Source organism: Ambystoma mexicanum, chromosome 4p (genome assembly GCF_040938575.1).
Source record: "Ambystoma mexicanum isolate Mex_15411 chromosome 4p, UKY_AmexF1_1, whole genome shotgun sequence".
NCBI classification, from domain to species: domain Eukaryota; kingdom Metazoa; phylum Chordata; class Amphibia; order Caudata; family Ambystomatidae; genus Ambystoma; species Ambystoma mexicanum.
The window spans coordinates 1280795635-1280819420 of NC_090927.1; the positions used below are offsets into that span (position 1 = coordinate 1280795635).

Here is a 23786-nt window from a genome sequence, read left to right on the forward strand (position 1 = left end):
GTAGTTGTCTAATTTACCATGGCTATGCTACATGACATCTGTGTGCTGACATGTGTCATGTATGTGTATTGGACATGCCACTCACAGGCTGATGTGTGATGCCAGTGCTACACGACATGCTGTGAATATGTTGCTTTTGCATCTTGGTGTCCTCATTGTCTGCCTTTTTGACTCCCCTTCAGAATCATTGACAGTGCATGCATGCCAGGGTTATGGTCATGTGGGACATGTGTTAACCATGTACAGTATCTCTATCTTGTCAGGCCTATGTGTGTGCTATGGTGGTCATGCCTGTTTCAATTTCTTGTGTTTCATGTTTTTGCAGGTGACGACACACTTGATGCTGGTGAGGTTCAGGAGATGGTGCAGACCCAGGAGGATTCTCAGACACGACCAGGCACCAGTGGGGGATGTGGTGTAGTGGTGGGTGAAAATACTTTGGTACTGCAGACCATACTGTCGAGGGGTGCCTCTGGGTGCAGCTCCGCAGACCTCTACTCAGGTGCTGAGTCGGATGATGAGACTTATGTGCTGTCACAGGTCAGTGCTTCTGGCAGGGATTCTGTTCTATCCAACCCACCTGGACCAGGGGTAGAACCCTCTATGGGGATGTCAGTGTTGGTAGGTCCGCCTTTGGCGGTTACGGATGCAGGGTCACACTCCACAGCATCTGATACTGTTCCTGGGCCAGCAGATCAGAGGGGGAATGCAGTCCTGCAGCCTCAGGCAGTGCCAGCACAGCAAAGTGCAGATCGCCTTGCCCCAAACAGGTGTGGTGCCCGCCGACGCGGTGGCCGTGCGCCACCAGGCAATACTGTATGGGAAAACTCCATGTACGGTATGGCAACCTAACAGTCAGCATCAGTAGAAATGATGGCTCAGGCAATGAAGAGGGTGGCCACTTCCATTATCCCCCCTGAAAGGCAGATGGGGCAACAACAGCAGGCAACAGACTCCATTTGCCAATCACACAGGGAAGACATGTTGGCGTCGAACAGGGACCGACGGGCGGCACTGGAGACTCTGCGCAAATCCATATCAATAGAGTCACAGGGCCACAGGGAAGCTCTGAGGGTGGAACTCCATAACCTCAGGCAGAGTCTGCTTGAACTTGAGGCTTCCCGAAATGTTAGGGCAGAACAGCAGCTGGAGCAGCTCACACGTTCGCTCTCAGCTGAGCTGCAGGCAACACGTGAGGAGATCCAGGCATCCCGCAAGGCCATGCGTGCAGAAGTGCAGGCAACCCGTGACGTGCTGCATGGGGATCTCCGCACTTTTATCCTCCAGAATCAGACCTTCCAGACCCGCATGCTTGCTGCCATGGAGGACCATACCAGGGCTTTGCGTGGGCTGCCTCCCATAGTGCCACCACATCCTGATGCAGCAGCAGAGGGTGAAGAGACCGACAGCAATTCTCCCACAATGACATAGCCGTGCAGGCCATGAGCCCATGGAGGTATTTTTTTTTTCTCGCAACATCCACGCAGGTGGGTGTTGGTGTGCACCCTGTCCTTGAACCTACTGGGTGCCCCCCCCCCGGCCCTCACATGGCAATTTTTTTTTTTTACAGTGTGTTGCCTCGTGTGGCTCCCGTGGGCATCCACTGTATTCTGGCTGGGCACATGCAGGCTTGTCCTGAGTTTGGGTTAAATGCTTGGGTTTGTCACACACACACCCCTCCTGCTTCCCGTTTCCATGGGCTTGCAAAGGGTGTGACCAATTGACAGTGACTTACACAGTGACATTCGGCTCCCACAAGCTGTGTGGGCAGTCTGTAGTCAATACTGTGTGTACATCCCTAGTGGGTATTGTTGTATTGTACACTGCATGATGTATTGATATGTGCTCGTGCATCCATGTCTTCCTCCTAATTTGCATGTTCCTTCCTCATGTCTTCACAAGGCTGTCTCCTTTGCAGATGGAGTTCATGTTGTATGGAGTACACTGACACATTTGCGTGGCAGCAACACTCTACAGATGGAAGGGGTCGATGTGCTGGCTTATTCAGGTTGTAAGACTACCACTACTTTGACTTAGTACTGTCATGTTTTTGCAATGTTTCATGGTGTGTTGCTGTATTGTGTTGGTGGTGAGTATTTGTTCATGTGTGCTGTTTGTTATTGATTACTGGGAGCATATTGTGTGTGGGCAGTTTCCATTTGGGACAGTGCACTTTGTGACACTTGTGTCAGGTCTTGTGCATTGCTTCGTTTGCTTTCACATTGCATGACATGCCATGGTGTGTTGGGTGGCGGAGCTGGGGAGGGGTTGGGTGACATGGTGCTATTTTCATGTTGTATTTTGCAAGGGGGTAGTCATTCATGCAGCATAAATGTGTGTTTTTTTGTGACACAGCATTGGTTGTCTTTCGGCAGGTAGGGATGCACACAATGGGCCTCATTCCGAGTACGGCGCTAACCAATGGCGCTATTAACGCCTTGGTTGACGCCGTACCCGGACCGGCAGCGCCTTGGTGGTTGGCGGAATTACCGCCCCATTCCAAGGTTGGCGGGGCGGTAATTCCCCAATCCCCATTTACCCTTCCCCATTCCCATTCTTGCCCCATAGGGCATAATGGGAGTGGGGAAGGCGTCAATTACGCCACCGTAAATTACGGTGGCGTAATTAACATCAAGGTCCCTTAGCGCCATGGTATTTAACGCCTGCTAAAAGCAGGTGTTAAAAGCACCATGGCGCTAAGGGAACTCGGAGTATGGCGGTAAGGGATTACCGCCACCGCTCTCGTTAGCGGTGGCCGCTATCCCTTAACGCCATACTCGGAATGAGGCCCAATATAACAATTCCAGGTGACCAATCTCAAGCTGGTATGGTTGTGACAGTTGACTGTCCCTTATGTCATCATCATTGATTGTCAGTTGGTATGTGCCAGGGCTGTGTGCACTCCACAGGGTTGTGATTTTAGCTGAAGTAATTAGCCACCAACTGCGTACGGGCTGCCTTACCACATGCCCTTTCCCCTCCCATGCGCAGTGGCCGTGCTTGTGGTTGGGGATGTGGGGGCACCACCATTTCCACGGGCAGGCCCCGGCGTGTTGCAACGTTGTGCAGGACACATGCTGCACACTACTGGGGCCGCGTATAGCAGCTGCCCACCAGAGCGGTCAAGAGAGCGAAAGCGTGACTTGAGCACTCCGAATGTGCGCTCCATTATGCCCCGGGTTGCAATATGGGCTGTGTTGTATCTTACCTCGGGTGGTGTGGTGGGGTTCCGAATTGGCGTCATCATGTGGGTGCTCAGTGGGTAGGCACTGTCCCCTGGGGAGGTGATGATGGGTATCATTAGTGGGGTTGTGACATTACTCAGTATCTGACATGCATGCATGTGCAGGGGCATTTATACTCACCAAGCAGCCATGTATCACCATGCCGCCCAGCTTCTAGGTCCCGGTTTAGGGTTGACATTCTGTATATGAAATTATCATAGGTGGACCCTGGATAGTTGGCATATACTGAGGTGATGATTCCCTTGGCATCACATACTACCTGCACGTTGATGGAATGCCAGTGCTTGCGGTTTCTGTAGATGTGTTCCGTTGCCCTGGGAGGACGTAGAGCCACATGGGTGGAGTCAATGGCACCTAGCACTTTGGGGAAGTGTGCCACCCCGTAAAAATCCTGGACGACAGCCTGCCTTTCTGCAAGTGTTCTGCGCAGGTATATGTGCCTGCGGACTGATGGGCGTGCAGTCATGATGGCCAACACCTGGTGCAGGCAGCGTGACTGCGTGGCCTGTGAGTCCCCCCCACTATGGCAGTTGTCCGCTGGAATGAACCAGTGGCCAAGAAGTGCAGTACATTGAGCACCTTTTCCAAGGGGCTCAGTGCTTGGGAGCACAGGGTGGGTGATGTGAGGTCATCCTCCCACTCACTCACAAGGTTGAGTATTATGTGAGGTGGAAACCTGTACCTCCTATACACCTGGTCATCAGGCATCCCAAAAAGGCTGGTTCTGGGTGTAAAAATTCTGGGCCTGACTATCCTCCTCCTGCGGTATCCCACAACCACTGCTGCGAGGAACGGTATATTCATCTTGGCGTATGAACTTGTTTGTTGTTTGCGCGCACTTTTATGCAGCGCGGGTCCACGTACGTCTGCTTCCTGCTGACGTACGTGTTTCCGGATTAGCGCGTCTTTTTTGGTGCACGCATTGGCCCCATTCGATTCCATGAATACGTGTTGTAGATGCGCGCGTGGGCGTTCCGCGCATTTGGCTCCTGTACTTCCCCCGTGACACCCACATTTTCACGCGTTGTTCCCCATTCCACGTGTTACGCCCCCGGTCCCGCCTACTTTAGTTGTGTGCGCTGCGCTATGTGCTCTTTCGCTGTGCGCGTAGCGCATGCTGTTTGGAGACATGTGCGCCAGCGTGCGCCACGCAGGATTTTAGCGCACATCCAGCGATTGACACGTGCACGGACATCCATGAATCGCTGTGCGCGGGTTTCGCTGCGATTTATGCACTTGTGCTGCGATTCGCACGCTTTTGCACGCTTGTGCGGAAATTTTCAGCGCACATTAATTCCATGTATCGGCCTGTTAGTGTTTAGTGAATGCAGTAGAAGGACCCTGTCCTCTGGTTACCCCTAAATGTTTCAGTTAGATTGAGATAATAAAGAACAGACATAAACTGCCCATCTCTATGTGCCTTATTTACGCAGCGCTTTTTACACGACTCATTGTTTGACCATAACAATAAGTATATCTAACAAAAAAAATCAGATATTTCATAGTAGTTGTCTGTGATGCTTTTGATTCCCGGTGGCCTTATGTAATACCTTGCCTTCCTGACCTCTTTCTGTCCATACTCTGTTTCTCATTCCGTTTAATCTCAGCATTCTTCTCTCTTGCCTGTCTCCCCATTTCTTGCTGCCGCTCCTTCCGTGCTGCTTTCCCTTTCCCTTCTTCCTAAAGTGTACTTTTCTTTCCTGGAATGAAATACGGAGTTTACCTGAACGGAAAAAAACAGTTTATGGGGTCCTTAGTCAGCAAAAAAATTGAAGTTTCTGTCGTTTTCTGCATTTCCGTCTGTTCGGGAGCAGGCTTCCGTTTCTGCACAGCGTGCAAATACACCAGTTCGGAGCATGTATGTTAGACAAGAACAGTCTGGTAGGGCATAGCTCTCAACCATTTGAGTCGCAAAAGCGGGTGAAAACACCCGATTTTGTAGTGTACTTTTCTTTCCTGGAATGAAATACGGAGTTTACCTGAACGGAAAAAAACAGTTTATGGGGTCCTTAGTCAGCAAAAAAATTGAAGTTTCTGTCGTTTTCTGCATTTCTGTCTGTTCGGGAGCAGGCTTCCCTTTCTGCACAGCGTGCAAATACACCAGTTCGGAGCATGTATGTTAGACAAGAACAGTCTGGGGTGACGCCACAGTAGGGGTAGGAGCCGAATATGGCATGTGTCATATGCCAGTGACACGTGCCACTGCATGTCACCACTACAATTGACACGTGCCAATGGCAGGTGTCACATGCCATGCCCCAAAAAAGGTTTCCCCTTTACCACGGTTACCTCCGAGTTACCCTTGTCTGTACCACTTTCCAAAACTGCTCAGCGTGTGCTTCAAACTCTGACCAGTTTTGGAAAGTAAATTCGTCCTTAATGGAGCTCCGTTCCCGACCTGCCGATTTGACAGGGGAAGTTATAAATTCATGGCATGCTCTGGGCGGCGTGCATGGTTGTCTAGCACACAGTGAAGCCTTTAACGCGGCATTTTTTTTTTTTACATTTTACGGTCACTACCAAAATATATGCTAGTGCGTGATCATGTTTTATGTATGACAACACTACGGAAGGTGCCGGTGCTCAGCCACAGCCCCAAAATATCTCCCAGGACTGAGCATCGCCAAACACCAGCACAAATCAAGCCCTGGAACCGGGTAGTGTCTGGTCTGGTAGCAGAACACCGAAGACAACACAAGTTTACTTATGGCGCCGTTTGAGCATGTGCAGAGAAGCAGTGTAACCTAATAAGCATGCTCAGAAGATCAACGTAACGGTTCTCAGAAAGAGCGTCCTTGATTAATATTTCCTTACTGAGCATGTTCATTAACGATTCCACCTTTGATAGCGATTTTATCTGGCAGCGTTTTGGGATTTTATATTTTGGAAGATTTTTTTTACAGTTGGCAGCGCTGTGTGTGTGCCTTTCTGGACGCCGGCCTCCCTCTCGTTCTTGGAAAGGGAGTATCTTCTTGCTGCTGCCTTGATCCTGCCCATTGACTGGTCAGTTATACAAAACGATCAACTGGGAAATTGCCATGAATTTCGGGAGAGAAGTGTCCCAGCAGGGTACAGAGGTGAGTTATGGTCTGCAAAACATCTACGTGTTTTAAAACGAAGACGAGTTGACTTGTTCTTTGTTCATTATAGCTCGAATTACCCCCAGGCCGAACGAACACAATAAACGGACAGGGTGAACAATTTAGGATTAATGCAGACTGTTGCTTCATGGGACGATTTTTTTTATACGAGCACATTCAAAGTAATTGTTATGTTGTTTTATCAAACCTTTTAATTTTGCGGTTGCGTCGAGTATTTAATATAGCCAGGACACATCATCTTAGAATATGCAGTTGCTCAGGATCTCAAGACTACATTGCAGTCCCTCAATTAATAAGTACTTGCTTCCATCCCCATTGGCAGCAGGTGCATTTTAAGGGTTTTTGGTGAGCAGGGTACAGATTTGGCCATCCTCAAATCTAAAGAAATGAAGTGATCTAATAATCTCTTCACCCGCAGCCCCAATCCCAGACAGAATACATATTTCGATACATTGCTCAGGCATCGAAAAAGTAAGCATGGGCAGTTCCTCAAAGTCCCCTGGCCCCCTTTATCCATGCTGGAATCAAGCAAATAAACAAGTGGCCTTTCAAAGTCCACGTAAGTAATGACAGCCACGAGAAAAGTATGCAGGAGACAGATCAGTAACCGTATACAAAAGGTGTTAATGTCCAAGCATAGATCTAGAACTCTCATTAGCAGTTTCACACAGTGAACAGGTGCTCAACGCATGGATATAAGAGACAGAGTGCAGGCAAGGAGAAGGTACGCATAGGGTACCCAGGAATGTCATTTGGGGGTTGCCAGGGGTAGCAGCTGTTACCCCTGGCTCCCCCTCGACCTGTCCTTGCTACCCCTCGGCCACTCGACAAAGAGGCAGTGCTAATAGCAGATATTTGTGTTTAGGCTGTGGGTGGGCCTAGCAGTCGGATGGCGCACTTCCAATAATGAGGGACACAGAGCTGTAATCAACACGTATACTTTATTTAACTCCAACATAACTCTGCCCTTGCCCCGCCTCCCCCCCAGCACGTCACTTACTTTCCCCCGTCATTTCTCTTGCCCCAACCACCCGCCTCCCCGTGTCCATGGGGACGTCAATGTGACATCTCCCCCCTTTTTAAACAGTCACCAGACCTTCACAACAGGTGGACATCTGGTGGGGTTTCTAGCCCATTTCTTCAATCCAGCGGCGTGGCTTGTTCCAAACACGCTGCAGACTTGCACTGCTGGCCTCTGGAGAGCCCCCTGTAGTTTCACACTCACCGGGGCTTTCCTGTCCTATTCCTCTGTGTCTCTTTGGTCTCCCTGATACGGCTCGTCTGAGGCATAGTCGATGGGGACGACCACTCACCCACTCAGCCGTCGTGACCCCAATAGTGGGATCCCCTTGAAGTGGGATGAGCAGCGAGTGATGGAACCTTCCGAACCTTGTGCCGTGACCATGGATCCTTTCTTCTACGAACAACGGTTTGTCCTGGAAAATGGAGGTGTGTTTGTGAGTCTGGGGTTGCTTTACTGCCACAATGTCTCCCACCTCAAACTGGGGCATCCTAGCCCAACTGTGGAGGTCTGCATACTCTTTCATGCGCTCCGTGGCAGCATTGTCTCGCTCCCTGATTTCCTTGTCTAGGTCCGGCGCAGGGTCACCCTTCTAGGCCTGCAGGATTTTTGTTTGGATGTCTCTTCCAAACATCACCTCAGCAGGTGTTTTCCCAGTGGTGCTATGGCGAGTGCCCGGGTAGTCCTGCATCAGCTGATTCAATACTTGTTCGTAGGGTTGCCCCATGAGCTTTGCTATTTGGAGCGCCCTTTTCAAGTTGGCTATGAACCGTTCTATCATTCCGTTGGCTTGAGGGCACAAGGGGGTTACCTTCCGATGGTGAAACCCCATATAGTTGGCGAACTGTGTAAACTGATGCCCATTGAATGGGGGACCATTGTCTGTCTTGAGCACCATTGGAATCCCATAAGCAGAAAAGATGCGGTCCAGCGCCGGGATGACGTGATGAGTGGCTGTTGAGATGAGCTGCACCTCGGGATATTGGGAATACTCGTCCATTACCGCAAGCACGTACTTCCCTCCTTCGATGGGCCCGAAGAAATCAGCGGCTAGCGCTTCCCATATCCCTTGTGGAAGTTCTGACATGTTCAAAGGCTCTGAGTGTCGGTTAGGCGTGATGAGGCTACACGTGGGGCAGGACTTTAGCGCTTCCTCAACCATGGAGTCCATGCAGGGGAACCAGATCTTTTGGCGTAGCATGCGATTAGTTGACGCCATTCCTCTATGGTTTTCATGGGCGAGCTCAATGACTTTCGCCCGTAATTTTGACAGAATTACCAGCTTGCAGTCTTTCAGAAGGAGGTGATCATCCGAAAGTGCCAGCTAATCCCTCACCTGTACCAGGCATTCAACCTCGTTGTGCACTGGATCACCAGCGTCTCTCCCCTTCTCTCTCGCCTTTCTCCACATGCCGGACTCCACTCCTTCACAGATGATTCAGCACGCCTTGTCATTCTCGGTCTCCCAAGCAATCCTCCCGTCGTCTATCCCTTTCGAGGCGGTCTGCTGAATGAGGTACCGAAGATACCTGTACACCACGGAGGGTTCTGGTGTGCACCCCTCCCACGGCCTTCTAGAGAGAAAGTCTGCCGGGTTTTCCCCTTTTCCTAGTCGACTGACAATTTCGAAGGCGTAGTCCTGCAGCTGTAGCCCCCATCGGGCTATTCGAGGAGGCATTTTTGCATGTGGATTGGCATACAGGAATGTAGCGCCTGATGGTCCATGATGACCCGAAAGGGCTTGCCATATAGGAAAAGATGAAAATGTTCACATGCCCATACCACTGCAAGGCCTTCTTTCTCAGCCTGGGAGTATGCTTGCTCGGTGTTAGAGAGGCTTTGGCTGGCATAGGCGCCTACATGTCTCCGGGAGGGGTCTCTCGGGTCCACTTGGGCCAGTATGGCCCCTAGTCCCCAAGGACTGGCAACCACTGTTAGCTCTGACTGGCGGTTGGGGTCATAGTACGCCATGTTTTCTACCTTGGCAACTCTCTCCCTGATGGTTTCAAATGCGGTCTGGCACTTGTCGGTTCAGTGGAAGGTGGTGTCTTGTTTGGTTAACCATCTTAGAGGCTCACTCACTGTCGCAAAGTCCTTAATGTAGCGCATACAGTAGCTGGTTAGCCCCAGGAATGAGTGCAGCTCTGACACGTTTTCTGGGGTGCAGTTTCATTTAACACGGCTACCTTGTCGGGATCTGGTGTCATGCCTGACTCTGAGAACATATGTCAGAAAAATCTCAACGTGCCCTTCCAGAACTCGCACTTGTCACGGTTCAGCTTGAGATTGGCTGCTTCTAGTGCCTTGCAGACTTTCATGAGGGCCTCGTCACGTTTCTTGACATCTGTGCCGAAGACCAGGATGTCGTCACTGTAGTTTGGTATGTGTTTAATGATGTTGTGCACCTAGGCTTGAAATATTTCTGCGGCCGAGGACACGCCGAAGTTTAGCCTCTTATAGCGGAAGAGAACCAGATGAGTGACAAATGTGATCATGTTCCAGCTCTCGGGGCTCACGACGAGTTGATGATAACCCTTTTGTAGGTCCAGTTTGGAGAGCACCTTGGCCCCGTTCAATAGGTGAATCATGTCTGTGATGCGCAGGGGCAGGCGTCTCTCCTCTGTATGGCCTGGTTTGGGCGCCTCATATCCACACACAACCGAATTTCATCCAAACCTTTCTTGGGTACTGGCACTATTGGGGATACCCAGGTGGTGGGGCCGGTGGCCGGCTCGATGATGTCCTGCTCGAGCAACTTGTGCAATTCGTCTTCCACCTTTCGTTGGATGTTGACAGGTATCCCTCGGTAGTGTTGTGCTGCAGGGCGTATGGACTCATCTATGTGTAGTTTTATTTGTCTGTTCTTTAGTTTGCCAATGTCCTTGAATATGGGTTGTTTATCATCTCGACGGGGTCGATGTACTTGTGGACCATGATGTTGTATAAAATGTGAATGATTCCCATGTCGGCAGCGGTCTTGAATCTTAAGACGCATCCACTGTCTGTTTCAGTTGCCAGGACGTGAATGGGTATCTTCTTCTTGTGTCCCTTGTACCGGCAGGTGCCATCGAATTGACCTAGGCACTTAAGGGGTGTCTTTGCGCCATAGGCGTATATGTCCACTGTCGCAGGGCTCAACGTGAGCTTCTCTGGCAGTCCTTTGAAGACGTGTTCGCTGACCACGTTCACCGTGGTCCCTGTGTCAATCAGGAATTCCGTGGGTTGCTCGTTCAATTTCGATGATTAAGGTAGGGCTGTCCGCTGTGGCCGTGGGATTTCCTAGGGCATATATGTATGCCTTCTTCTTTTGGTCGCTTCCCGACGACCTGGGATCTGAGTCAGACGGTGATTGTTCCACAAGATAGCGCACGTGGCGCCTGGATCTTCTTTCTGGCCTTGAGCGCATGACGTATCTCCTTCTATCTCTCCTCTTCTCCCCTGAGTCCCTCTCTCTTCACTCCGGGAGGGGCTGACTCAACGGTCCTTGCGAGGTGGGGCAAGGGTGGCGCCCGGATGAAGGGAAAGCCTTCGCTTTGGGTCTCGGTGGCATGTCTCTAGTTTGGTCTCTCCCTTTGTCCTGGAAGAGTCTGCAGACCGATTTGAAATGACCTTCTCCGCCACACGTGGCGCAGCGCTGGCCTATGGCAGGGCAGATGCCGTCATGGGGGTATTCAAATCCACATTTGTAGCAGTACAGCTCTTCAGATCTCCTCTCTCCGGTTCCATGTAATAATGTCGCCACAAAAATCTTGCCATGCCTCAGTGTTTGAGTAGTTGGCAAAGTTACAATGCTTCATCTTCGTGCGTAGACTCATGACGTAGGCGTCCATGATCTTACCTTTGATATGCTTGGTGCTGTGGTTCAGGTGCCTCTCATAGTCCATGTTGGTGTGCAGGGTGTCCTTGAGGTCCTAGATAGGGTCGATGGAATCAGGAGGTATCTCACCAATGATGTCACGGTTGACGGACCCCACCGCCAACTTCAAAAGACACATTTGTCTAGCATCTTCTATGGGCCCTGTGGCACCCATGTATAGATCGAAGTCTCTGATCCATTTGGTCCGCATAGGACCCATGTTGCTGGTGTCGGTAACATCGAACGCACCTGGCATCTGGGCTGCTAGCGTGTCTGGTAGCCTGTATGGGGTCTGATTCCCTTGTCGACCCTGCACAGGTTGTGCTTGACCCTGCGCTTGCGCCCCTTGAGTGTCCTCTTGCCCTGACATTTCTCCTTGACAACCTTGTGGTGATGAGGTGCTGTTGGTCCCTGCGCACTTGCACACTCACCGTCTGCAGGGATGGCCGCCTATCTTAGGCACGAGCACCATCAATTGAGGGAACCAGCAATAAGGGCCTCCAGCCCTGGGGTGCACTCACACTGGGTGCTCTGTTCCTTTAAATCCCCTGTGAGGGCCTCCAGCCCTGGGGTGCACTCACACTGGGTGCTCTGTTCCTTTAAATCCGCTGCTTGTGTTCAGTACGACGGGATGGCTGCCTCTCACAGGCACAAGCACCATCCGTCGTGAGGGGTGAGATTTATGAGACCTGTCGTGGCCTCTCACTCCTCCGCTTCGGAGCGGGCACCAGCTGACTCCTTTGTTCACCGCCGCAAGCCCGGGGAATAACTTCTCTTTATCCAGCCCCAGGCGGGTGACTCACCGCCGCAGCCCATGCTTGTCCTCCGCCCCTGCCGCATCTCGCACAGTGGGTCTGCTTGGCGTGCGAACGCCTGGAAAGTCCAGTCGCTGCTGTGCTCCGGCGTTCATGCAAGGAGTGGTGCATCCGGGCACCCGTCCGCGAATGCGTCCCTGCTAAGGCCGCCCGCCTCGTCACCAATGTTGAGGCCGTGGGTGGCATAGCAGTCGGATGGCACACTTCCAATAATGAGGCACACGGAGCTATAATCAACACGTCTGCTTTATTTAACTCCAACATAACTCTGCCCTTGCCCCGCCTACCCCCCAGCCCGTCACTTCCTTTCCCCCGTCCCATCCACTCGCCTCCCCGTGTCCAACGCAACGTCAACGTGACAATTTGTGTTGCACCTGAAAAAGCAGCTGAAGGTGCCACAGCTTTTTTCACCTGGAATCTAGATCTTGTTAGCTGGAGAAATAACAAGGATGCAGGGAAAACCATGAAGACGACATCACTAACAGGTTGGCAGTCCATTAGTGAAGAATGCCTGAATGGTTGGGTTCAGAGTTGGGGCTGTCTGTGCAGCTCATACCCAGTACTGTTGCAACAGGAAGGGGATGGGGGCTAGATTTAGCTAGCTGGGAATGGGTAAAGGCAGCCTGCCGTACTCAGTGACAGCACAGCATGAGCACAAATGTCATCAGTGTTTATCGTTGTCTGCTTTGCACATCCAGTGAGCCACTGGGCCTGTGATGAGAGAGGTATGCTCCAGTAGCTTCTGTCACCAATCCTGCCTGGGCACTGTGTGACCTGGCCCAGATCTGCCAGACTTGCATCACAGGCCCACTGTAGACACAAGGTGAGATAATTAATTTACATGAAGTTGTCCTCCACCTTTGAAGTAAACCATCTGTTGTTTCCTCAAGGAAAAAATAATAATTTGGAAATATTGCTCAGGGACAATGCACCTGCTTTGGGAACAAGAGGATGCAGTGCAACACGGGTTCAGTTTATGTTCCAGTGCTTAGAAGCGGGAGGAGGCTGGCTTTAAGCCAGATATGAAGGCCCAAAGAAAATAATAAAACTGGCCTTTTCTAGAGGTGATGCAGCTGTTTACATTTTAAATTAAAAAATACTGCAATTACTGTGACCTACAACACGTCCTTCCCCTCTACCTCCCATCTAACAAAACAACAAATTGTGGGTTACTTACCAAATAAGCAAAACAGAAAGGTGATGCCTGTAAGGTGTCAAATCATTCATAACCACTGGAACTACTCTGGGCAACCCTGCAGACCATTGTTATTCTGGTTGAACTTGTGCTGGCCAGTTGCTGCTTCCAGTCTGTGGCCAGACACTTGGCAGTCACTAGATGTCTGCGCTTTGGGGTTTAGGCCCCTTCAAGATGCCCTGTCTGTTTACAGTTTAGCCTGATTGATGTACACTAGTCCAGGTTGTTGTGTTGGACGCCTGCTTACATTCACATACATTTTTTGTAATATCGGCCCATACACACTGATATTAACGCTAGATATGGTGATCCACTCTTGTATGAAATGTATATTATATTACAGTGATATATTAACCAGTGCTCCAGATAAAGATTTTGAAGTTGGAGTATTTTACTCCCTATTTTTTAAAGTTGGGAGTAAAATGATTTTTTAGGGAATAAAAATGTAAGTCCAATTCCCAATGACAGTATTTTATAAGCGAATAAAAATGTTTTAACTGTTAAAGGGGAATGTTTGTGTAATAATTATTCCTTTGCATCTAATTAGTCACACACATTAAAATATACATGTTTACTTCTATTGATCAGTCAGTAATAATAAAAGTTTCTTCCTGTGGTACTACATGCACTACTGGTCCAAACATATCGATGGAGCTGTGTCGGTGAAAGAAAGGGCACAAAGTCCTATGTGTTTGTTTCCTATTTTTTATTGGGAGTATTTATACTCCCTATCTTTATTTTTTGGCAGTATTTCCCTATTTTTAGGGAGTAAAACTGGCCGTAGGGCTGATCATAACCATATTTGTTATAAAATGCCACTTCCTGTTTTGGCAAGGGCTGAAAGGTTGTGTGCCATCATTTCCCATGATGCAACTTGTGGCGGGGGTCAAATGACATCACTTCCTGTAATGTTATCAGAGGTCAAGGGTCATGTGATGTCACTTCCGCTACCCCTGGCATTTTGGTGAAATTATGTTCCTGCTCTTTTTGCACTTTTCCCAAACCAATTCAAGAAAACGTCCCATGTTCTGCATTGTTTTACCTTCCTCTTACATGCATTGTAAATACAAATGTTTGCTTAAATTGAAGGAACCTTCCACAGGGAATTGCCTAAGTTAATTTGCCTTTGTAATGAAACACCATCCCTCTAAATATTTACGGGTGTTTGGTGGGTAATGTCCAAATAGTACATTGTTGTGCTTCTGTCTGTGGTACTAGGTTCTTTTGAATGCCGCTTTTCCATTCCCTTTTCCCCTGCTTTTCCATAGGAATACAATTTCAGAGAAACCAGGCTTCATTGATGGCAAACCTAGTTGAATTATTCATTGTTTTGCAAGTCAAGGAAAGACGGCGACCTGCCTCTAATGTAGACCTACCTAAGTGATCTGCTCTGCACTCCAGATCTGTTGCGTTTATAGGTCACTGGTCACCTGACCACAGAAGCCTCTCACTGCGCCTTCCGGCATGTATATTCTGCCTACCGCCAAAAAATAACCCAGTTCAGTCAGAGTTCATGACCATCTGCAATGCCCATGAATCGATGGGACGTACGATTACCTACTTCTGGTCAAGCATGACCCGGTGAGAGGTGGGAACCTCTTTCCACAAGAGTGCTTCCGGTCTCACCTTGTCGCCCAAAGGAGGAGAAGGTCTTCCACCCCCATGACAACATTGGTTTATTTACAACAACCCGTTTTTCAGTACAGTTCATGCTGGATTGTTCCACTGGGCTGAGGCCTGCAGCCTTGCTCCAGTAACACAGGAGGGGATGGAGCCTGCAGTCCTCGTCCTCTGTGCGCATGCATCATGCGTCATGCATCATGCGTCATGCGTCATCTTTGACTCCACACTTTCCTTCTCTGCCCACATCTCTGAGGTCTCAAAAAGTCTAACTTCCCACTGCACCTCCCTAGAGGTACTATGCCTTTCCTCGCCTTCCCCCAGACGCTCACTGTCTCCCAAGCTCTGGTTCTCTCTAGGTTGGACTATTGTAACAGCCTCTTTCTAAATCTACCTGCATCAACTCTCCACCCTCTAAAACTAATCCAGAACAGGACTGCAAGACTTGTCCTTGTCCTCAAGCCCTGGGATCGTATATCTCCAGCTCTGAAATCACTTCATTGGCTCCGAGTGGATGCAAGGATTACATTCAAAACCCTCTGCATTGTCCACACGGCTTTCTGGGGCCTGGGTCCAAAATACCTTCAGCTATCCCTCACCAAATACCTCCCCTCTCGAGCTCTTCGCCCCTCTATCTCTACCTCCCTCAGGATCAGTCGCTTTTCAAAGAAACGAGCTGGGGAAGATCTCTTTCTTCGGCTGGGGCCTCCCTCTGGAACAGCTCCCCTGCCACTCTAAAACTTGAGGAGAACCATCTCTGGTTCTGGAAGCACCTCAAGACCTTCCTCTTTGCTTCTGCCTTTGCTCCCCCTCTTCCCTGCTGATCTGCTCTCTTGGCACTGTGCACCTGGCCACCCTCTGTCACCTGGGCTCAGGTACCTGCTCACCCTGCCACCCTCCTGCACTGCCTCCTGGCCACCCCTTGCACTGATGACTGTATCTGTACCCATACAGCCCCCAACCCCCATTTTCTTCTTTTTCTGCACTTATCAGACTTATTCAGTCGGCTGCCGTAAACACAGCACTTACCACTTTCTGGCTGCGCTTACCACTGTTTATTGGCTCTATTACTATTTATTTGTATTTATTATTATTTATCTGTTCTCCACTGCTCTGCACTTTCCACTCTCCCCCTTCCAAGCACTTTTCCCCTTTCCCTTTCCCATGCACATGCGCCTTCTCAATGTCACCAGGCCTAGTAAGATCGTTGTTGTGTTCTCCCCTGTTCCCCTCCCATGACTTGTTGCGCTCTGAAACACTTTTGTATGAGCCCGATACAAATAAAATATCATATCATATCATGCATACTTCAGTATGTGGCTGACGAAGCATGGTCTTCAGCACAATGTGGTAAGGGGTGGCCTAATAAAAATCTGCTAGAAAAAATGGGCTTATGGATGACACAATATCATTGAAAAGGAGTGGATGTTGCTGCAATTCATATAGATTGTACTTTCATCCCTTCTGCAAAGAAACCCCTAATTTCTCCACACGCATTTATTTATTTACGAAAAGACAATTTTTACAATCCAACCTTTTGCATTCCAATGCCAAAACCTTTCCAATCAATTTTCTTTCATGATAAAGCTCTTCTTTTTGTTACATGAGGAAAAGATTTTATGGGATCTTGGCCAACGTGGAAATGCCTTTACTCTGCCCCTAAACTGCAGTCTAATGAAAAATAAGTGTTTATTTAGTTTGAATACTCATTTACATCTCTAACTCTATGTGCAACTAGTTAGATTTGCCACTCATCTGCTACAACACGATTGACGGATACTAATCTTCATAATATAGCTTTGCAGCCAATCTGGATGGCCCAGTGAATGCTACCACGTCATTCTCTTCAGAAGCATTGATGACGGCAATCGATAATACCTGTCAAAGAAACAAAAAAGAGCATTACATACAAAGTAGTAGTGAGGTGAGGCTGTTCAGAGATTTTATTACCAAACGAGCAAATGACATAGGGAGTACAGTACGTAGGGTGGCTGTATGGTGGGCTACCTCAAAACCCCTTTTCTCATTAAATATAACTTCCGCAGCTGCACATTTTCTTTTTTATACATCTGCTATCTTCTTTAATTTCGGCAATACAACGAACAGGTTTCAAATCTTCTTCAAACAGCCATACTCCATCTCTGCTGAAACTCTACAAAAGCTTACCAAACTCTTGCCTCTGCAGGCAAGATAAACAACACAAACTGCAAGTTCCTGTCTTAAAAGGCTAAATGGATATCCACTAATGATGAACACAGCAGTACTAAATATTTATCCTCTGCTTTCTACGCTCTTCGGTCTCCCGGTTCACCAGGAATATCTTCTGCCTCGCCCCCTTCATGTCCATTCAACACTGGACCGCCTCTTGATTTGCTTTTCCTTCTCGTGACATCCCAGTCCATTCTCCTTCTCCGGCTTCCTTGACCTCTGCGGTTCCTCCAGGGAGGGTTTATTAAAAAGACTAGTCTGTCCTCTCTTTGTAAAACAGACATTGCAATTAATTGTCCATATTGACTAGACCGCTCGTGTTGTGTCTGTGGAGTGTTCTTTATTGCTCTTTGCATCGTCCTCATCGCAGTACTCGCATGGTTCTGATTTATTGAGTTACTGACGATCGTCCACGTCTCAGTGTTAATACATCCATAATCCACTGGACTGCCTCTGTTTCTTAATGTTCTTCCTCATCCCAGTTATTGGATGAGGTGCACATTGATAGTCTCTCCCTGTCTTGGTGTAAGGCTCTGAAGGTGAATAATCTACCTTGCACAAATGCGTTGGAGGTTGTGAGACGGTTACCCTGTAAAGGGTAAGAGGGTAAGGGAGTTTGTAACAGGGTGGGTGTATACCATGTTCTCCCTGAGGTGTCATCCCCTGTCCCATAAGGGCTTCCCCTCCCTATGTGATCCTCCCGCTAACACCACCCCCAGGGGGATTATTGGACTGTGGCGGCACCGTCTTGGCCCCATGAGCAGGGTCTTCCCCTATGGGAGATGGGACAACATCCAAGGATTTGTCACAATTCATACCCATTTACCCACCGGTCACTCACCCATACACTTTCACTCAAACTGCATTGTCCAAACAGACGACCACCCACCCAGAACATTCATACATACTGTCAAGCCCAAGGAAGGCACAACTCCTAACTGACCACAGAGCCGAATGGAGTATGACCCTCTCACCTTGGTAGGCACTGGTGCCTGATGTATAGCAGACAGGACACACTGAGGCAGCCAATGGGGGGACGAGCGTTAGAGAGAAATTGTGGATAGGTATGGGGGAATTGGGAAAATCGGATAAAGGGTTAGGGAACTTGATTGGCTAAGTAGGGGAGGAAGTGCATTCACTACACAATTCAACACTTCTTGTAATTCATCCCGCCTGGCCTCTTGCTTTACCTGAATCCTAATATCCCTGCAATATCAGACCACAATGAGCTGGTTGCATGAATTAGTAACAAACAAGACATTCTACACTGAGCACATATAATGATTGCATGAATTGCCGAAACTCAGCTAGATTACGAGAAGCAAAAAATGAATCAACACACAAAAACATGAAACCTGGCGTGAGCTAGTCCCTGGACTCCTAAACTCGCTCAAAGCAAGATTTCCCACTCCCTGTTGCTGCACAGGGTGTACCAGGTCATTGTTAAACTCATGAGACTGCACACACGTGATAGGACATTAAGTAGTCTGCTTCTGTTCTACCAATTACCCTGTTATTTCACATGATTTATCAAACCAAATTCAAAGAGGGGCATACAGTTCAGTACTGAGGAGTAACAACATTCAGTGCACTTATCTTAGGCTCAGAGTGCCTCCCAACGCAGCCCCGGATGTGCATGTGAACATGTGCGACAACATCCATCCGCAGGAAGGCTTCCACATAGTCCACACAGCACTCTGAAGCCGTGTCATGGACTCCTGAGACACTGGGGAACAGCTGTGCAGGGGATTTAGTAACCTCCCACGTTTACCGTGAGAAACACAGGAAATGTTACCGGCACCCGGGAGTGAAGCCCTTTGTCCCTTACTCTCCCCCTGTAACGTGGAGACGCCACACCAGCCAGCCACCGCCCAATCCATGACTCACCACCACAACTACCAGTACCTGACACGGGCAGAGGAGGCTCTAATGAGCGATCCAGACAGTGCGTGCTACATGCCTGCGGTCTGCAGTGTCCCGGGAAATGTAGTTCAGCATGTTCCGGGGCCCCAGCACATTACATCTCGAGTGCTTATTAGCCCAAGGAGTGCTCCAGACACTGCGTGCTGTGTGCGCATGGCCCGCAGTGTCCTGGGAAATGTAGTTCAGCGTGGACCGGGGCCCCAGCACATTACATCTCCAGGACTTATTAGCCTCTGCTTGGCGGCTCCGACCACATAGGCCCCCATGATGCCCCACTAACCCCACAATCCTGACACATACACCACATAATCACATTCATACCCATTCACCCACACACCTTCTCCGACAGTCACTCGCACTACATTCTCCACACAGTCTTTTTTGGATCCCTCTGCCCCAGGTGAGCGATTCCACCTCTGTGTGCCCCTTGAGGCCTTGATTTTACTGATTTTACTAACTTTGCAGCCCCGCGCCGTCTGTACAGTGTCTCCAACCTCTCTCTCCAGCCTCTGTTTCCTGGTAGCCTGCTCCTGCCTCACCGCCCGCCCCCACCCCTGATTGGCTGAATAAGGTGCCTTACCCAACCTCTCCAGGGCAGCCCTCTGCCCATGCAGCCCATCGACAAAGCACCCCAAGGCAAAGGACAGCTCCAGGTCGTATCTGCAGGTATCCGCAGGAGAAGCAAGAAGCCACCAATAAGTAAGTGTGGCAAGGGCGGGGACTGAAGCAATTACTTCACGCCATACTACCCTATCACTCATCCGCCGAGTTAATCTGTTGTAAACGCTTCCATCTGTGGTTTAATTGCATTTAGAGAGTCTGCCTATTCACATATCTGTGGCCTAGTTTAAATTTAGAAAGTTTAATTGCATTTAGAAAGTGTGCCGAATAGCATATCTGTGGTTCAATTGCATTTAGAAAGTGTGCCGAATAGCATATCTGTGGTTCAATTGCATTTAGAAAGTGTGCCGAATAGCATATCTGTGGTTTAATTGCATTTAGAAAGTCCTCCTAATAGCATATCTGTGGTTTAATTGCATTTAGAAAGTCCACCTAATAGCATATCTGTGGTTTAATTGCATTTAGAAAGTGTGCCGAATAGCATATCCGTGGTTTAATTGCATTTAGAAACTCCACCTAATAGCATATCTGCGGTTTAATTGTATTTAGAAAGTCCACCCAATAGCATATCTGTGGTTTAATTGCATTTAGAAAGTCCACCTAATCGCATATCTGTGGTGTAGTTGCACTCAGAAACTCTGCCTAATAGCATATCCGTGGTGTAGTTGCTTTTAGAAAGTCTACCTAATAGCATATTTGCGGTGTAATTGCATTTAGAAAGTCCTCCTAATAGCATATCTGTGGTTTAATTGCATTTAGAAAGTGTGCCGAATATCATATCTGTGGGTTAATTGTATTTAGAAAGTCCTCCTAATAGCAATATCTGTGGCCTAGTTTGCATTTAGAAAGTCCACCTAATAGCATATCTGTGATTTAATTCCATTTAGAAAGTCCTCCTAATAGCATATCTGTGGCCTAGTTTGCATTTAGAAAAGTCCATCTAATAGCATATCTGTGGTTTAATTGCATTTAGAGAGTCTGCCTAATCGCATATCTGTGGTCTAGTTTGCATTTAGAAAGTCCACCTAATAGCATATCTGTGATTTAATTCCATTTAGAAAGTCCTCCTAATAGCATATCTGTGGCCTAGTTTGCATTTAGAAAAGTCCATCTAATAGCATATCTGTGGTTTAATTGCATTTAGAAAGTCCTCCTAATAGCATATCTGTGGTTTAATTGCATTTAGAAAGTGTGCCGAATAGCATATCTGTGGTTTAATTGTATTTAGAAAGTCCTCCTAATAGCATATCTGTGGCCTAGTTTGCATTTCGAAAAGTCCATCTAATAGCATATCTGTGGTTTAATTGCATTTAGAAAGTCCACCTAATAGCATATCTGTGGTTTAATTGCATTTAGAAAGTGTGCCGAATAGCATATCTGTGATTTAATTGCATTTAGAAAGTCCTCCTAATAGAATATCTGTGGCCTAGTTTACATTTAGAAAAGTTCACCTAATAGCATACCTGTGGTTTAATTGCATTTAGAGAGTCTGCCTAATCGCATATCTGTGGTCTAGTTTTCATCTACAAAGTCCACCTAATAGCATATCTTTGGTTTAATTGCATTTAGAAAGTCCTCCTAATAGTATATCTGTGGTTTAATTGCATTTAGAGAGTCTGCCTAATCGCATATCTGTGGTTTAATTGCATTTAGAAAGTCCACCTAATAGCATATCTGTGGTTTAATTGCATTTAGAGAGTCCGCCTAATAGCATATCTATGGTTTAATTGCATTTAGATAGTTTAATTGCATTTAGAGAGTCTGCCTAATCGCACATCTGTGGTTTAATTGCATTTAGAAAGTCCACCTAATAGCATATCTGTGGTTTAATTGCATTTAGAGAGTCTGCCTAATCGCACATCTGTGGTTTAATTGCATTTAGAAAGTCCACCTAATAGCATATCTGTGGTTTAATTGCATTTAGAGAGTCCGCCTAATAGCATATCTGTGGTTTAATTGCATTTAGAAAGTCCACCTAATAGCATATCTGTGGTTTAATTGCATTTAGAAAGTCCACCTAATTGCATATCTGGGGTCTAGTTTTCATCTAGAAAGTCCACCTAATAGCATATCTTTGGTTTAATTGCATTTAGAAAGTCCTCCTAATAGTATATCTGTGGTTTAATTGCATTTAGAGAGTCTGCCTAATCGCATATCTGTGGTTTAATTGCATTTAGAAAGTCCACCTAATAGCATATCTGTGGTTTAATTGCATTTAGAAAGTGTGCCGAATAGCATATCTGTGGTTTAATTGTATTTAGAAAGTCCTCCTAATAGCATATCTGTGGCCTAGTTTGCATTTAGAAAAGTCCATCTAATAGCATATTTATGGTTTAATTGCATTTAGAGAGTCTGCCTAATCGCATATCTGTGGTCTAGTTTGCATTTAGAAAGTCCACCTAATAGCATATCTGTGATTTAATTGCAATTAGAAAGTCCACCTAATAGCATATCTGTGATTTAATTGCATTTAGAAAGTCCTCCTAATGGAATATCTGTGGCCTAGTTTACATTTAGAAAAGTTCACCTAATAGCATATCTGTGGTTTAATTGCATTTAGAGAGTCTGCCTAATCGCATATCTGTGGTATAGTTTTCATCTAGAAAGTCCACCTAATAGCATATCTTTGGTTTAATTGCATTTAGAAAGTCCTCCTAATAGTATATCTGTGGTTTAATTGCATTTAGAGAGTCTGCCTAATCGCATATCTGTGGTTTAATTGCATTTAGAAAGTCCACCTAATGGCATATCTGTGGTTTAATTGCATTTAGAGAGTCCGCCTAATAGCATATCTATGGTTTAATTGCATTTAGATAGTTTAATTGCATGTAGAGAGTCTGCCTAATCGCACATCTGTGGTTTAATTGCATTTAGAAAGTCCACCTAATAGCATATTTGTGGTTTAATTGCATTTAGATAATTTAATTGCATTTAGAAAGTCCACCTAATAGCATATCTGTGGTTTAATTGCATTTAGAAAGTGTGCCAAATAGCATATCTGTGGTTTAATTGTATTAGAAAGTCCTCCTAATAGCATATCTGTGGTTTAATTGCATTTAGAAAGTGTGCCGAATACCATATCTGTGGTTTAATTGTATTTAGATAGTCCTCCTAGTAGCATATCTGTGGTTTAATTGCATTTAGAGAGTCTGCCTAATCGCATATCTGTGGTTTAGTTTGCATTTAGAAAGTCCACCTAATAGCATATCTGTGATTTAATTGCATTTAGAAAGTCCACCTAATAGCATATCTGTGGTTTAATTGCATTTAGAGAGTTTGTCTAATCGTATGTCTGTGGTCTAGTTTGCATTTAGAAAGTCCACCTAATAGCATATCTGTGATTTAATTGCATTTAGAAAGTCCACCTAATAGCATATCTGTAGTTTAATTGCATTTAGAGAGTCTGCCTAATCGTATGTCTGTGGTCTAGTTTGCATTTGGAAAGTCCACCTAATAGCATATCTGTGGTTTAAGTGCATTTAGAAAGTCGCATATCTGGTGGCCAGCCGAGGACGCCGCAGGATGCCTCCTCGTTGAGCTCCCGGTCCCAATCTCTTGTCGAACCCCTAATACCCTTAGAATTAAACATGCAGGCCACCAGAATCCACTGACCGAAGTTGGAAACCGAGGAGAGCAGATGGGTCAGCGCAGAACACGTTTAAACCGCTGCTACAGAAGTTATTTGAACTTTTCGATACGGATACTTCCCGCAACAAAGATGGCAGACGGAAAGGAGCCTCAGTGCCGTCGGACCTGCAACTACCTGACGTTCGGGATATAATCACTAGACCACACCGAACGACCCGAGGGCTCTGCGGAACAGCAGCAACGCACCCCGTGAAAAAATGAAAATATTCGAAATACAGGGGCTGATGAAGCCGCACGCTTGCGGTTGGTCCCCTCCCCACACCCAACGCCTCAGGACTTGCAATGGCGGCATGCCAGAGAGGGATCGCGGAACTTTGCGCACTTGGCAATTCTGAAGCACACGTCTTGCGTTAAAGGTGAGGAGGAGCGGGAGGTTCTGCTGAACGAATATAGCCCTGCACGCGGGGGTTTGTTAACACGCAGCCAGTACAGCGACCTTGGAGCGGACCCGTGAAGGGGGGAGGAGGAGCTGCGTTAACTCTGGTTGCAGAGACCCATGAAAGGAGGCTTGCTCCAATACCCCCACACGGGAG

At 47.5% G+C, this 23786-nt stretch overlaps 1 protein-coding gene across 1 annotated transcript in view; it reads left to right on the forward strand.

The window, feature by feature from the left end:
- Window positions 1–6009: 6009 nt before the first annotated feature.
- The window catches only part of LOC138453804 (zinc finger protein 11-like), a 2054811-nt gene continuing 2037034 nt past the window's right edge, over window positions 6010–23786 (forward strand). Inside the window, exon 1 of the mRNA XM_069606980.1 lies at window positions 6010–6322. Within this exon, the coding sequence (XP_069463081.1) occupies window positions 6284–6322 (39 nt within the window). The 5' untranslated portion in view covers window positions 6010–6283. The remainder of the gene's footprint in view (window positions 6323–23786) is intronic.